This window comes from Ornithorhynchus anatinus, chromosome 21 (genome assembly GCF_004115215.2).
Source record: "Ornithorhynchus anatinus isolate Pmale09 chromosome 21, mOrnAna1.pri.v4, whole genome shotgun sequence".
Lineage (NCBI taxonomy): Eukaryota > Metazoa > Chordata > Mammalia > Monotremata > Ornithorhynchidae > Ornithorhynchus > Ornithorhynchus anatinus.
The window spans coordinates 11122339-11138667 of record NC_041748.1 but is presented as its reverse complement, the minus strand read 5'-3'; the positions used below and the strand labels follow the sequence as shown (position 1 = coordinate 11138667).

The 16329-nt window shown below is 46.9% G+C and overlaps 1 protein-coding gene across 2 annotated transcripts in view; it reads right to left on the bottom strand.

Moving 5' to 3' along the window:
* Positions 1–16329, bottom strand: part of RPS6KA2 (ribosomal protein S6 kinase A2) — a 432811-nt gene that overhangs the window by 8100 nt on the left and 408382 nt on the right. For both annotated transcript variants that reach the window (XM_029049085.2, XM_029049086.2), the window contains 3 exons: positions 15755–15916; positions 11377–11453; positions 6471–6588 (listed from right to left, as the gene is read on the bottom strand). In XM_029049085.2, coding sequence (XP_028904918.1) covers positions 6471–6588; positions 11377–11453; positions 15755–15916 — 357 coding nt within the window. The remainder of the gene's footprint in view (positions 1–6470; positions 6589–11376; positions 11454–15754; positions 15917–16329) is intronic.

The following is a 16329-nucleotide window of genomic DNA, read 5'->3' as shown; positions in this document are numbered from 1 at the left end:
TTCTTAGACTGGGCTCACAGTCTAAGTAGGAGGGAGAAGAGGTATTGAATCCTCATTTTACCGATGAGGCAACTGAGGCACAGAGAAGTTAAGTGACTTGCCCAAGGTCACACAGAAGGCATCTGGGATTAGAACCCAGGTCTTCTGACTCTCAGGCCCTTGCCTGTCCAATTATGCCATGCTGCTCCTAAATGCTCATAAGTGCTGTGGGACTGAAAGTGGGGAGAATAAAGGGGACAAAATCCAAGTGAAAGGGTGACACGGAAGGGAGAGAAAGTGTAGTAAATATGAGAAATTAGTCAGGAAAGCCTCGTGGAGGGAAATGTGATTTTAATAAGGCTTTGGGGAGAGTGACCGTCTGTCAGATATGAAGAGAGAGGGAGTTCCAGGCCAGAGTCAGGAGATGGGGGAGGAAATGATGGCAAGATAGACGAGATTGAGGTTCAGTGAGTAGGTTAGCGTTAAAGGAGTGAAGTGTGTGTCCTGGGTGAGGCAAGATAGGAGGGGGCTGATGGTAAGGAGGTTCTATTTGATATGGAGGTGGATGGTTAACACTGGAAGTTCTTAAAGAGTGGGGAAGCGGGAACTTTTTTTAGAAAAATGATCTGCACAGCAGAGTGGAGTACGGACTGGAGTGGGGCAGACAGGAGGCAGGGAGGACAGCGACGAGGCTGAGGCGGTACATCCTAGGTGGGATTGGATAAGCACATCAGTTAATGGGGAAGGAGTTTGGAAGGAGAGGAAAAGGTGGATTTAGTGATGTGGTGAAGGAAAAACTGACGGGATTGGTGACAGATTGGATAAGTGCATTGAGTGAGAGATGAGGTGAGGATGATGCCAAGGTTAGGGGCTTGTGACCCAAGGAGGATGGTGGTGCTGTTTTCAGTGATGGGAAAGTCAGCGGGAGGACAAGGTTCTGATGGGAAGATGGGAAGTTCTGTTATGGATATGTTAAGTTGGAGATGTCTGTGGGACATCCAAGCTGAGACGTCCTGAAGGCAGGAATATGAAACTATAGAAAAGGAGAAAGATCAGGGCTGGAGATATAGATTTGGGAATCATCTCCAAATAATGGGAGTTGAAGCCAAGGGAGGGAATGAGTTCTCCAAGAGAGTGGGTGTAGATGGAGAATAGAAGGGGACCCAGACCTGAGCCTTGAGGGATTCCCAGTTAGGGGATGGGAAGCAGAGGAGGGTCTGGCTAAATATTTTTAGAATAAGTAATGTACTAGGGGCTTGGGAGAATACATGAACTGCGAGCAACTCTGGACCATGCTGTTCTTCTGGAAACAGTACTATCTCACCGTGGTTTCTCTGGCAAAGTCCTCGCCTGGTTCTCCTCCTATCTAAGTGTTCTCTCTTGGTTTCTTTGGCCAACTCTGCTTCTGCCCCCCACTCCTTAACTGGAGGTGTCTTTCAGTTCTGCGTCCCCTTCTATTTATTTGCAATCTACCCTCACTCCCTTGAGGAGGTCATCAGCTCTCAAGGCTTCCAGAACCACCTCTACATAGCTGACTCACAGATCTCCCTCACCTCACCCTGACCCTTCACCTTCTCTGCAATCTCACATCCCCTCCTGCCTCTAGAACACTTTTGCATAAGCACCTGCAACTCTTCCAAGCTCTCCGGTAAACAATTTCCTTCAGGAGGCCGTCTCTGATAAAGGTCTCATTTCCCCACCCTATTTCCCTTCCTGTTCCCACTTCAGCACTTTCACTAAGCACCGGTGTGTATTTCTTCCCTCCCTGCCTCTTCCCTTAGCACTAATTATGTACATATCTTTAAATTCTATTGATCTGCCCTACCTGTAACTTATTTCGGTATTTGTCTCCCCCATGGCAGGGATCCCAAGTGCTTACACAGAGTAAGTGCTCAACAAATACTGCTGATTGAGCGACCGAAATATCAGCAGATTTTAGTGGGTTTGGGAAACCATCTTTGCGGGGTCTCTGGAAGGAAAGTCAAGGATGCAGAGGGGAAGGTTAGGGGATTGTGCATCCCCAGACAGAAGGGAGGATGTCCAGGAAGGTGTGGTCACACAGCTCCTTGAAGTATCCTACTGGAGTCACAGTCCTGTACTGGGCGGGTCGTGGGCTGACCCAGTTGTGGCCTTGCTCATCTTCTTCTATGTCTGTCACCCGGCCCTTTGATTGATTATCGATCCACGGTATTATTGAACACTGTGTGCAGAACACTGTATAAGTGCTCGGGAGAGCGCAACAGAGTTGGTAGACGTGTTCCCTGCCCACGGCAAGGGAAAGACAGACACTAGTATAAATAAATCGATTACGGATATGTACATAAGTGCTTCTAGGGCTGAGGGAGGGTTGAACATCAAGGACTTAAAGGGTGCATAGATGACACAGAAGGGAGAGGGAGTCAGGGAAAAGAAGGTTTAACTGGGGAAGGCCTCTTGGAGGAGACGTGACCTTTGAAGGTGGGGAAAGCGGTCGTCTGGTGAAAATAAACAGACAAGAAGCAGGACTCAACAAAAAAGGAGAATATAAAACTGCCCCAAACAGATGGGGCATAATTCCCTGTCCTTTCTCTTCAACCTCTCTCTTAAAAAGGTTTTAGGTCTAAAAAGCCTTATCCTAGAGAGTAAACAAGAACCAAGAGCCAATAGGAATAGAGGGAGGCATCTCGTTTGTGATAGCACCTTGAAGGAAAGGCGGTTATTCATTCATCTCCACATCAAATAGAAACTCCGGACCACTAACTTCAGTCGCTCCACCAGCTCCCTCCTCTCTGTCCATCCTGATTACGTTGTATCTACCCCAGGGCTTAGTACAGTGGCTGGCACCGTGTAAGCGCTTAACAAGTACAACAATTATTATTAACTAAATCACTCTCTTTTTCTACCGCACATCAACTCACACTCTCCATTCCTCCAGAGCTCCCTTCTCGGTGTGCCTGTTTTTGACTCTCCAACCTAAGAGGTTTGCTTCACATCCACCTTTTTGGAGTTTCTTCCTCCAAATCCACCAAATGACAACCGTCCCCCATCTTCAAAACCCTTCTGAAATCTCAACTTCAGAAGGCTTTCCCTGATTAATAATAATAATAATAATAACAATAATAATGTTGGTATTTGTTTAAGCGCTTACTATGTGCAGAGCACTGTCCTAAGCGTTGGGGGAGATACAGGGTAATCAGGCGATCCCCCGTGAGGCTCACAGTCTTCAACCCCATTTTACAGATGAGGTCACTGAGGCACCGAGAAGTGAAGTGACGTGCCCAAAGTCACACAGCTGACAGGTGGCGGAGTCGGGATTAGAACCCATGACCTCTGACTCCTAAGCCCGGGCTCTTTCCACTGAGCCACGCTGCTTCTTAACTTTTCTTCTCCTCAGGTCTCATCCTCTCCATTCTCATCTCGGTATGTCTGCGATCCCAACCTCTTGTAGGCACAGTTTTTCGTACTATTTGAGCACTTCTTCCTTCTACTTGCCAACTGTTTTATGTAAACTCCTTGTGGGTATGGATAATGTCTTCTTCTACCCTTCCCTCCCAAGCTCTTAATACAGTAGTCGGCACAGATTAGGGGCTCAATAAAAACCACTGATTGATTGATGGGTGGGCTATCTGGATCCTCGATTAGTTCCGGTTGATTTGATGGGTTTGTAGGATGGTTTGAAGTGAAGAGCTGTAGAAATGCAGTGGAAGGAGCACGGCCCGGTGAATAAAACATGAGCCTGGAAGTCAGAAGGACCTGGGTTCTAATCCCAGCTCCCAGAATTGTCTGCAGTTTGACCTAGGGCAAGGAACTTCTCTGTGCCTCAGTTCCCTCATCTGTAAAATGGGGATAAGACAGCGAGCCCCATGTGGGACATGGACTGCGTCCAACATGATTACCTACTATCTACCCAGTTCTTAGTATAAGCACTTGCCAATTACCATTAAAAAAATGATAATTATCGAACACCCGCTGGGTACAATACACTGTACTAAACATTTAAGAAACTGCCACATAAAAAAGACATAGATCAGATTGGAGAGCAAATTTGGGGGAAGCTTACAGAGGAGGGTTTCGCCACATTGAATTAAGTAATAATAATAATGTTGGTATTTATTAAGTGCTTACTATGTGCAGAACACTGTTCTAAGTGCTGGGGTAGATACAGGGTAATCAGGTTGTCCCACTTGAGGCTCACAGTCTTAATCCCCATTTTACAGATGAGGTAACTGAGGCACAGAGAAGTTAAGAAATAATAATGTTGGTATTTGTTAAGCGCTTACTATGTGCCGAGCACTGTTCTAAGCGCTGGGGTAGACAGAGGGGAATCAGGATGTCCCACGTGGGGCTCACAGTCTTAATCCCCATTTAACAGATGAGGTAACTGAGGCACAGAGAAGTGAAGTGACTTGCCCACAGACACCCAGCTGCCAAGTGGCAGAGCCGGGATTCGCAGCCATGACCTCTGACTCCCAAGCCCGGGCTCTTTCCACTGAGCCCCGTTGCTTCTCTATGGACTTTGGAGTTGAGGAGTAGAAGACACTGGGCTTGGACTGGGAGAACGGCAGGATTCTAAAAAACCAAGGAGCGGCGTGGCCTAGTGGAAAGAGTTAGGGTCTGGGAGTCAGATGTCCTGGGTTCTAATCCCAGATCCACCACTAGCCTGCTGTGTGACCTTGGATAAGTCATTTAACTTCTCTTTGCCTCAGGTACCTCATATGTAAAATGGGAGTTAAGACTGTGGGCTCCATGTGGGACATGGACTGTATCCAACCTGATCAGCTTATATCTACCAGTACTTAGTACAGTGCCTGGCAAGTATTAGCCCGTCAAAGGGCAGGGACTGTCTCTATCTGTTACCGATTTGTACATTCCAAGCGCTTAGTACAGTGATCTGCACATAGTAAGCGCTCAATAAATACTATTGAATGAATGAATGTTTAACAAAACGATCAAAACAAACTGAAAAAACATTGTTTCCAATGGTTGGATAGTCAGACGCTACTGCGTTTTCTCATTGTCAAAAAGTCCACCCAGGGGGTGAGTGAATTTCCAGGAGCAGAACAAGGAGGGGACAGTTTCTGTCAGCTGATGGAATATTTGCATCCTTCTTCAAAGCTGCAGGAGAAGCTATTTCATGAAGCGATCAATCAATCAATCAGATATATTTATTGAGCACTTACTGTATGCAGAGCACTGTACTAAACACTGAGAGAATACACTAATAATAATAATGAATACCAGAGTCGATAGACATGTACCCTACCCACAATGAGGTTACATTCTAGAGGGGGAGACAGGCGTTAATATAAATAAATTACAGATTTTTACCCAAGTGCTGTGGGGCTGAGGGAGGGGTGAATAAAAGGTGCAAATCCAAATGCGGAGCGGGGGGGGCTACAAAAGGGAGTGGGAGAAGAGGCCTTGGAGGAGATGTGCTTTTAATACGGTTTTCAAGGTGGGGTGAGCGATAGTCCATCGGATAGGAAGAGAAAGGTTAGTCCAGACCAGAGGCAGGACTTGGCCGAGTGGGTGACAGTGAGATAGATGAGCTCGAGGAACAGGGAGTAGATCGGCGTTAGAGGGGTGAAATGTGCAAGCTGGGTTGTAGTAGCAAAGCGGCAAGGTAAGGTAGGAGCGGACGAGGTGACTGGCTGCTTTAAATCCGATGGTGAGATGTTTCTGTTTAAGGCGGAGCTGGATGGGCAACCACCCGAAGTGGATGAGGAGTGGGAAAACATGGACTGGACCTTTTTTTAGAAAAATAACACAGGCAGCAGTAGGGACTAGAGTGGGGAGAGACAGGAGGCAGGGAGGTCAGCAAGGAGGCTGATGTGGTAATCAAGATGGCGTAGGATAAATGCTTGGATTAATGTGATAGCAGTTTGGATGGAGCAGAAAGGGTGGATTTTAGTGATGTTGTGAAGGTTGAACTGCCAGGATTCTGGGGTTGAATATGTGGGTCGAATGAGGAGAGATGGATGGAAGATAACGCCAGGGTCGTGGGCTTGTGAGACCGTGAGGTCGATGGGACTGTCTACAGAGACGCGAAAGTCAGGAGGAGGACAAGGATTGGGTGAGAAGAAAAGGAATTGTGTTTTAGATATGTCAGGTGGAGGAATTTCAGAGTTAAGGAGGGTAGAGATTATATACTGACTGGAGATCGAGTGTATGTCCAAGTTGGTGAGTGCGTGAGGTGGGTTGGAGCAGGAGGTCAGCGGAGTCGAGAAGTGACAGAAAATGGGAAGTGGAAAATGGAAATGGTCGTCTGGAACATCCACATGGATAATGAAGTTCCCAAGGATCAGCAGAGGGATGGGGAAAGGAATGCGAGAGAGGGATCAGAATGGTTCAGAAAGTTGGACAAGCAGCCTGGAGGTGGTGGTGGATGGCCCTGACTGGTATCCGGAGTGGATGGTAGAGGCGGATGATGGGGGCTTCAGAGGAAGGGAAAGAGAGGGATGGGGGAGGTGGGATGGTGCAAAAGCAGCCAAGGACCAACAGAATTGACTCACCTTGGCAGCATCCGACACCGAATCCCAATTTCCCCCAGAAAGGGGGTATTTCCCACTGCCAATCCTCCCCAGGATCTCCTCGGGTGTGTCATCGGGTCCATTTGCAAATGGGGTGAATCTGCCAAATGCAAACAACTGTGACAAGAACAATTTCTGCAGAAGGGAGGGTATCATTTGCTACCAGACAACAGGATTACAGAGCTAAAATGACCACCTATTTTCTTTCTTCTCCTTCAGTAAGCTCAGATTCACTGCCGGTCTTGATTTAAAAACATTGGCTTCAGAGATCAAGGTATAAGTTCCAGAGGGATGACCTTGGAGATAGCTAAAGCATACAGTCAAAACTAGAACATGAAAATCTAAGACTATGATGAGCAGAGCCTTGTTCTAAGCTTGCTCGATGTCTCTCTTGAGGCGCTAATCCACTCTATTGGCTTCAATTAATATCTTTATGCGGATGACTCTCAAATCTATCACTTCTAGCCCTTCTGCTCATCTGACCCGCATTCTCGCATCTCCTCTGGCCTCCTCGATGTCTCCAACTGGCTATCTCACCGGCATCTCGGACTTAACACGTCTAAAACCAAACTATTGCTCTTTCCTCCCACATCTCTAACTTTCCTTCCCCTAAACCCATTACTGACCTCTCATCCACGAATTCATCCAAAGCCCCCTTGAATCGGCTGCTATTTTCTACCTCCCAGCTTCCTGAGAGAAGGAATTCCATAACCTGACCACCCACTTAGTGAAACACTTCCTTGTGTTTATTTGGAACCCACTCTCAAGTTTCATTAGGTGTCCTCTCATCCTGGTGATGAGGGATTTGATGGGCAACCTATTTTATTTACCTCCTACCTCACCTCACTGATCTCCTACTACAACCCTGCCCGCACACTTCACTCCTCTAATGCCAACCTACTCACTGCGCCTCAGTTTTGTCTATCTCACCGCTGACCCCTCTCCCTCATCCTCCCTCTGGCCTGGAACTCCCTCCACCTCAGCACTTAGAACAGTGTTTGGGACATAATAAGCGCTTAAACACCATCATTATTATTATATGTGACAGATTACCACTAAAATCCCATCTCTAAGAGGGCTTCCCCAACTAAGCCCACCTACTCTCCATTCGATGTTGCCTATGCACATGGATCTGTACCCTTTAAGTACTTGATATTCATCCCACCTGCACCCTGCTGCCCTAATGTACACGCCCATAATTTATTCTAATATTTATCTTCCCCTCTAGACTGAAAGCTCTTGTCAGCAAGGATCATGGCTACCAACTCTCCCAAGTGTTTAGTACAGTACTCTGAACACCAATCTGTCTGGTTGGCACTATATCGATCAGGAAGATCTTAGCATCATCGATTAAGTGGGAGATTTCACATCACACTCTCTCTTCCGGATCATTTACGAAGAGGTTAAATAAAACTAATCTTAATACTGATCATGGGAGATGACGCTATTTATACTTTCTAATTACGAAGCGTCCATTTGTCCCTACCTTTCGGTTCTTAGAGTCACCTTTTCAAAACCTAGTATACTGTCAATAAACCAAATAATCGGTGGCATCGATTAAATGCTTATAGTGTGTGAAGAACTGTACTACGCACTAGGGAGAGTAAAAAAGACTTAGTAAACACGGACCCTGCCCTCGAGGCATTTACAATCCTGGTGTGGGAGGCTGGGAGTCAGGCGACTTAAGTTCTATTGCTGGCTCCAACTCTTGCCGGCTGTGTGACTGTTGGCAAGTTAGTTAACTCCTCTGTACCTTAATTTCCTCACCTGTAAAATGGGGATTAAATTACCTGTCCTCTCTCCCCCTTAAGACTGTGGAATAAGGGCTGTATCTAATCTGATTGCATTCATTCAATCGTATTTATGGAGCGCTTACTGCATGCAGAGTACTGTACTGAGCACTGGCGAGAGGACAATACAACCATCAACAGACACATTCCCTGACCACAATGAGCTTACAGTCTAGAGGGGGGAGACAGACATTTATACAAATAAATACATACAGATATGCACATATCATCTCTCTCCTTCAACCCCTATATTCAGTCAGTACTAAACTGTGTTGATTTCCTCTCCACATATCCAGAATTCACTCCTCTCTCTCCACTACCATACTGGTTCAAGCACTTCTCGTATCCCATCTCGGCAACTGCATAAGCCTGCTCGCTTGACCTCCCTGCCTCCAGCCTCTCTAGTCCACGCTTCACTCTTCTACCTGGATTATTTTTCTAAGAAGGATTTACAGTGGTTGCCAGTCCATCTCCGCGTCGAGCAGAAATCCCTCTCTGTTGGATTCGAGGCCCTCAATCAGCTCTCCCCACTTTACTTCTCCAAGCCTCACTCCCAGTACAACCCAGCTTGCACATTTCCTTTCTCTAAGGCCAATCTACTCACTCTACCTCATTCTTGTCTCATTCACAGTCAAGTCCTTGCTTTAAACATTCTCCCTCCTGCCAGTCCCTCTCCATACATCTTCAACAACCACTCTCGCCATTTTGAAAGCTCGTATGAAATCATATCTCCTCCTGTTAGCCTTCCCGCATTAAGCTCCCCACAAACCCAACCATCCTATTTTCCCTCCCTACTGCCTCTCCCATGCACGTCTCCACCTTATCCACATCCCCATAGCACTTATGTATATCCTTATCCTTACATATACCTTACCTATGATTTATTTAATGTTTGCCTCAGCCGTTCGACTTGAGGGCAGGGATCATGTCAGCCAACTGTACTGTACTCTCCTAAGTGCTTAGAACAGGGCTCTGCACACAGTAAGTGCTCAATAAATGCCATTAATTGACTGACATTCTGTGTTGAAGGAGAGAGATGAGTCGAAGATAAAGCTAAAGTCATGGGCTCATGAGACAGTGGAGAATGGTAGTGATGGGTGGTGGAGAAGGTTTGGGTAGTTCTGTTTTGGACGCATTATGTTCGTTACTTCTCTTCTAATGCTTGTTTACCCCTTCAAAGCAATCCACCAGATTGGTGAGGTATGATTTGCCATTATAGAAATCAAACTGTGCTTTCTCCAACAGACTGTGTCTTTCAAAGTGCTCACCTTCTCCAAGTCTGACTCAACTGTCTGCCCAGACATAAGTCTCGCCGACCTGATTTCTCAGGGGTACAGAATTTTTTAACCGATGGGAGTTCCATCGGCCAACGGGAGTTCAGCAACTTCTCCTCTGAGTTCCTTCAGGACGCTGGTGGAGGTCATTTGGTCCTGCTGATTTATCTACATCTGATTTATCAATCTGATCTAAAATATTCTGCACAGTCATCACAAATTGATCTAATTCTTCTTGTCCTGCTTGTTACCAAAAGGATGAGGAAAATAATTCATTGACCTCTTATCTCCTTTTCATCCCTGAGTGTACCCATAACTCCGGGATTCTCAGGCTGACTTCCAATTTTCGATGTAGTTAAAGATTCCTGGTGCCAGCTTCGGGTGAATCATTTTCTGTTCCACTTGTCAGGTGAAGATAATAGGTATATACACATGAAATGATTAATGCAGTTCCCAGAACATTCTGCCTATTTGAAAGGCAGAGCATGGCACCTCTAATGTTACAGATGGGGAAACCGAGGCATTGAGAGGTTAAGAGAACTCACGGTTTCCAACCTCTATCCTCACTAACCATAGGCAAACCATTTTTGCAAAGGCAGGAAACTACCAAAAAATCCATGTCTGGAAAATGGGTGCCACCCAGATTCAGTGGTGCAGTGGATGATTATAATTCTGAAGGAAAGTTACTTGTCAGGTAGGCCTCAGGGCAGTTCCAAAACTATCTCAGGAGCCGGAATCTCAGAGGATAATGTTGGTGGACCCTCCGCTAACTGCCAGATGTGGGAGACAGGTAAGGCAGACTCCCAGAGCCAAGGGTGGGGCACGGAGAGGAACCCGGGAGACTGCTCTTCTTTCTGAGCCTTTGTGATCCCCTGGAAATATGTATGGCAAACAAGCCGTAGGCCCAGTTTCTCAAGCCCCTATAGTAAGTTAGTTTCCCCCTGAGCTTCAAAGCTAGAATTGTATGGAAAATGCCAGAGTTTTTTAGCTATGAAGGGTTACTTTGTGATCTGAAAAGAGTGTGGTGTCAAGCACCGTCACTAAGACTCAGGACCCTTCTTTTCAGCGGTTAAACACTTTATCACTTTGAAGGCTTGTTTACGGAGTAGGATTTGTCCCGCACCAGCTAATATGACCTGGTTGCATAGAACTCTCACTCATGATCGATTGACAATAATAATAATTGTGGTATTGTTAAGCGCTTACTACGTGCCAGGCACTGTACTGAGCGCTGGGTGAATATAAGCAAATTGGGTCTGTCCCACGTGGGGCTCACAGTCTCAATCCCCATTTTACAGATGAGGTCACTAAGGCACAGAGAAGTGAAGTGCCTTGCCCAAGCTCACACAGCAGACAAGTGGTGGGGCTGGGATTAGAACCCATGACTTTCTGACTCCCAGCTCTGAGCATCTACTATTTCTAGCCCTGTAAAATGCCCTTTTGGCAACGTAAGAGCCAAATACAGCAGGATTGTTCAGACAACACCCTGTTGCTGGGATCTTTTTTTGCCAACAGCTCTTCTTGCTGGGGTGATACCTGGGGAAAGTCTATTGATGGGACCAGAATAGCTGGTCAGCATGAAGTTGGGGTGGAATGGGATTAATTGTCTTCCCCCTTCCCAGCGGTCAGGCAGCTGGCATAACGTTTTGGTCATTCCACGTTGAACTGTGGCAAAAATGGTGAGTCACAAACCTCCCTCCAAGTTCTTAAACAAGCTAGACATCGGTAGCACTACCTAGACAAATGCTTTCCCACAGACCCGGCTGAAGTTATTAGCGGCTTAATTAGGATGGGTTTTGATGCCTGTGGAGAGGGTACGCTTACCCCGCCAGCATGGTGTACAGAAGGATTCCCAAACTCCAGACATCACATGCCGCATCATAGCCTTGCCGTTTCAGCACCTTCAGAAGAAAAATCCAGGGGTGAGAAGTTCAGTTCACATTTGCTGCAAACTCCAACCGGACAACCTTCCTAAGGAAGCTAATGGAGGAGAAGACAAAATGGGCAGGGAAATCCAATGGGCCCATGGAGACGTTTGGGTAATCAGCACCCCAGGCCCATTCCAACGCCCTGGAGATAAAACTGGATCATCTGGAGAAGGACCTACCTAGAGATTATACGTTATAAATGATCTGCTCATATTAATGTCTGTAAATTGATCACGGGCAAGGAGTGTTTAGTACAGTGCTCTGCGCACAATTTCGGCTCTCTTCTCCAGGCCCCCAGTCCATCTCTAGAGGGCAGTCTGGTTCTTCCTCCGCCACAGCTTTCTCCACAACTTCTACCGTCGTCACCATTTATCAATAATAATGATAACTGAGGCTCTTATTTAGCACTTTCTATGTGTTAAGCCCTGTGCTTAATACTGGGGTAGACAGACGATAATCCTCCACAAGGTTCACAGTCTCAAAGGGCGGTAGAACAGGTATTTAACGCCCATTTCACTGATGAGGAAACTGGAAAGAGCCCAGACTGGGGAGTCGGAGCTCATGATTTCAAATCCCGGCTCTGCCGGGTGACTTTGGGCGAGTCGCTTCACTTCTCTGGGTCTCAACTGTAAAATGGGCATGAAGACGGTGAGCTCCACGTGGGACCACCTGATCACCTTGTACCTTCCCAGCGCTTAGAACAGTGCTTTGCACATAGTAGGTGCCTAACAAATGCTATTATTAAGCGCTTAGTACAGTGCTCTGCACATAGTAAGCGCTCAATAAATACTAATGAATGAATGAATGAGGCACAGAGAAGCTACATGACTGGTTGTGGCCAGTCCCACTCTGGCCAAGCTAACAAGTTGCGCTCACTAGCCCCGGGAGTAAGATGCGCTAACATTTCCCATCCCTCCTGGCACTACTAGCCTCAATAAGGCCGAACAATTAGACCTGGATTGAGTCAACTGCGATGGGCCTAGTCACATGATCTCCTCCCTCCCGCCCCCCGAAAAATGGTCAAAGGAAGGGAAGAGGAACGTGAAATGGCAAAGTATAGATGGGGAGGGGACTCCAGGAATTCTCGGTACCAGGTTGGAACTCTGTCACACCGATGTGGCGAGTTGCCTCTACGGAGTTGGGGACACCCTCTCTGTCAGACCCTGTGTTGTGCTGAGTGAGCGACTAGACGTCTCTGCTGGCTCTAGGAGAAGTTAGTATTTCCGCCTTGAGAACCTGACCCCTGTGTGATTTGCAAGGTAGGACGCGTTGGGGTGGTTTGAAAGGTAGCCCCGGGTGATTTCATTTCTTCTTTCGGTTGTATTTATTTAGAGCTTACTTTGTGCAAAGCTCTGGCCTAAGCACTTGGGAGAGTACAATACAACAACAAACGGAAACATTCCCTGCCGACAATGAGCTGGTAGCCCATGATGGGGAGGTTTGAAAGGCAGCCCTGAGTGATTTGAAAGGTAGCCCCGGTTGATTTGAAAGGTAGCCCATTTGGGGTGACTTGAAAGATAACCCAAGGAGACAACCAGTGTCTCCTTCCCAAGTTTACCAGCCGCTAGAAGTTGGGTGACATGCTCATCAGTGTACTTCTTGCTTATTAATCTAGGAATAGCACTGCTCTCTGTAAATTACCCTCGCAATTCCCTGTGCTTTAATCTAATAAACCTGCTTCTATTACCCGTAATCCTCGAGTCCGTGAATCCATTTCCAACTCTCCGATCCGCGAGCTCCAGAGTTACCCAGGGGCTGGCTCCGCCAGTGACATAAATTTGGTGTCAGAAGTGGGATTGGAGACAACTGGAATGGATTCTCTGGCTTTTTTTCCTGAAGGAGTGGGGGTGGGACTGCCCTAGGGGGACACCAACTGGGTCGCTAGACATTGGAGCAACTGAGCTGGCTTGGTGGAGGAGTTCATCACCTAACAGAGAGCAGCCCACGGGAAGAAGGAAAAAGGGAAGGGAAAGACCTTGCTAGCCACATAAGTGTATTTCTCCCGACTGGGAAGCGTTCATGGCGCTTTGCCATATGCAAGTAACTAAATCGGTGTATTCCTCCCGAAGGAAGTCCAATTCGCCATGAGGAACACAGATCAGTCTTTCTGATCCAGGTCTCTCTCACCACGTCACTCCTCGAACCCAGACCCATGTGATAGGTGAGATTTGCCCAAGGTCACTGTGAGCATGTCACCCAACTTCTAGCGGCTGGTAAAATTGGGAAGAAGACAAATCACCCAGGGCTATCTCTCAAACCTCCCCATCGTCCTCTATCTTCTCTTCAGACAGACGTCTCTGAGCTGTTCTGCCTCTAGGCCTGCTTGAGTATCTCCTAACCATCTTACTAAGGTGAACAAGAGTAACGCTGGTGACTAGAGTTGAAGGATGTGCTTAGAACAATGCTTGGCATATAGTAAGCACTTAACAAATGCCATCATTCCAAGAGGCGGAATGTGTTGGGTCTTTAGACCTGGACTCCGTTTTGTCTGGCCCAAGCTGCCATTTACTGAAAGCGGGCATATCACACATCCTCTCCTCCTTTTTTTGTCCATTCCAGTCATCTGCCTTATCGGGGAGCTTGGTATGTCAAGGTCTCGATATGGAATAGAGCTGTTCCTCCCTTAGCAAGGTCAGGACCCCTGACCTTTGTAATGGCGAGAACCAGGCAGGGCCAAGTAATAACCCCAAGTTGGAATATACCGCTGCTCTCTTAAAATATATATCACGCACTGTTCTCTTCGATCATCTGCGAAGCTCGGACGCTGTGCCAATTTATATAAAGACATTCTTCTTGCTTGGAGCTGAGTTGGCCTTGACTGATAAAGGAAACTCTGCCCGTCACCCACCACTCCCTACTAGCACTAGTAGAAATAAACTTGTCTCTGACACACCTGCTTAAACACAACGTAAAGTCCGTGACGTTTTCTTCGACACCACGTATCGGGCAAGTGGTGCAACTGGGAGGAGAATCCAGGTCTCCTCTCTCCCAGTTTCCTGCGCTATTCACTAGCCGCTAAGTCCCCCTGTTTCATGTGGTGCCATTTATTGCTTGGTTGCACCCTGCAAGGCAAAATACTAATAAACGGCAGCGTGCTTTACTGACTTTCTGGGTAACTTAGTGGAGGTGCGAGAAACGGCAGCAACCATCAACATTTAAGCCCTTGTTGGAAAACAGGGTTATTAAACTGGGCTAAATCAGAAAGGATCCTCAATGCTTAACATAAGCTTTCAGCTGAAAGCCACCAGTTGGGTAGTTTATCATTTGCATTGGGTTTTGTGTTGCTTGTTTAAGATCGAGAAGGAATTCAAAACAGCCATTCTGGATCCCATGGTCTTCGCTGTTAGGGGTGAGTGTTTAGTTATTATCTTCCCCATTTATTTGGTAGCTTAATATGTACAAGGCACTGTAGTAGGCCTTGGGAACACACAACAAACATAGAAAACACAGACCCTGCCCTCCAAAAGCTTCTAATCGAATAGGGAAACAAAACCTAGTTTTCTACCTTTCCCCTAGCTTCATTTAATGTTTTGACTGAATTGGATTCTTATTATTTAGCCCTAACCAAATCAGAGCAAATTTACTGGGGATATGGGAAATTGAGAAGCAGAGTGACCTTAGTGGAAAGGGCACAAGCCTGGGACCTAGGCGACACGGGTTCTAATCCCACCGCCACCGCTTGTGAGCTGTGCCCTTGGGCAAATACTTAACTTCTCAGTGCCTCTGTTTCCCCATCAGCAAAACAGGGATTCAATACCGGTTCTTCTTCTTACTTAGATCTTGAGTCCCATGTGGGGCAAGGACTGAATTCAATCTGATTAAATCGTACGTATGCCAGTGTTTAGTGCAGTGCTCGACACAGAATATACATAGTAGGTACTTAACAAATACCACAGTCATCATAATGAATATTCAGAGCCAGCAAGATACAGTGACAGGCTCAGGGCACTATGGATTAGGTGGAATTGGGAAAATGAACTATCAGTCCTAAATTGACCTCATACGAACTTGCAGGTCAACAAATCTCTGGTCCTCCCTGCAGATTATGGCCCAGGTCTCCTTGGGGGCAGGAAGCTGGGGAAGGGAGAGGGGAGAGAGAGAGAAGAGGGTGAGGGGGTTGCCGATTCACTGTGTCCCTCCCGTCTCCGATGGTGAAGGGTGGAATCAGAAAGATATTTATACGCTAAATAATAAGCATCCAATTCAGCGGAGGAGATGGTGGAGAAGGCTCTGGGGAACATCTTCCCTCATCTGAAATTGGAAAGGCGTCTGACCTCCGGAGCCACGAAGTTAGCCGTGTAGCAGGGTGTCATCAGCAGCCCGTTCTCGGCTCTCAGTTGCTTGGCAAATCCAAAGTCACAGATTCTGATGGAATCTGGGTTTCCTGACTCGTCCGTGTACAGGATATTACTGGGCTTCAGATCTCGGTGGACGACCTGAAGGGAATGAGAAACAGAAACTGCTCAGCGGCCTGAAGGGATGGAATGAGGGCTCTCCAGCTGGAAGAGTGGCCCTCCCACCAAAGCAGCTCTTACCACACTGCCAACTCAGCAGTTTGAGCAGTAATCGATGATCAACAGTTGGATAACAATCAATCTACCGTCTTTATTGAGTGCTTATTGAGCACGGAGCTGAGCTACTTGGGGTTTTTTTGATCTGTCCCACACAGTCAGAGGCCCAGATCTGCTTGAGGAAGGATGGCGAGGAGGATTTCCCTGCTAAATCGTTCAAGGTGAGTATACGCTGTAACTTCCACCAGAATGGAGAGGGCAGGAGGTGATGAGTCACTTAAGAGATGGAAATATGGTAGGCTGAATGAACATACACAGATTGATCTCCCTTTTAAAAG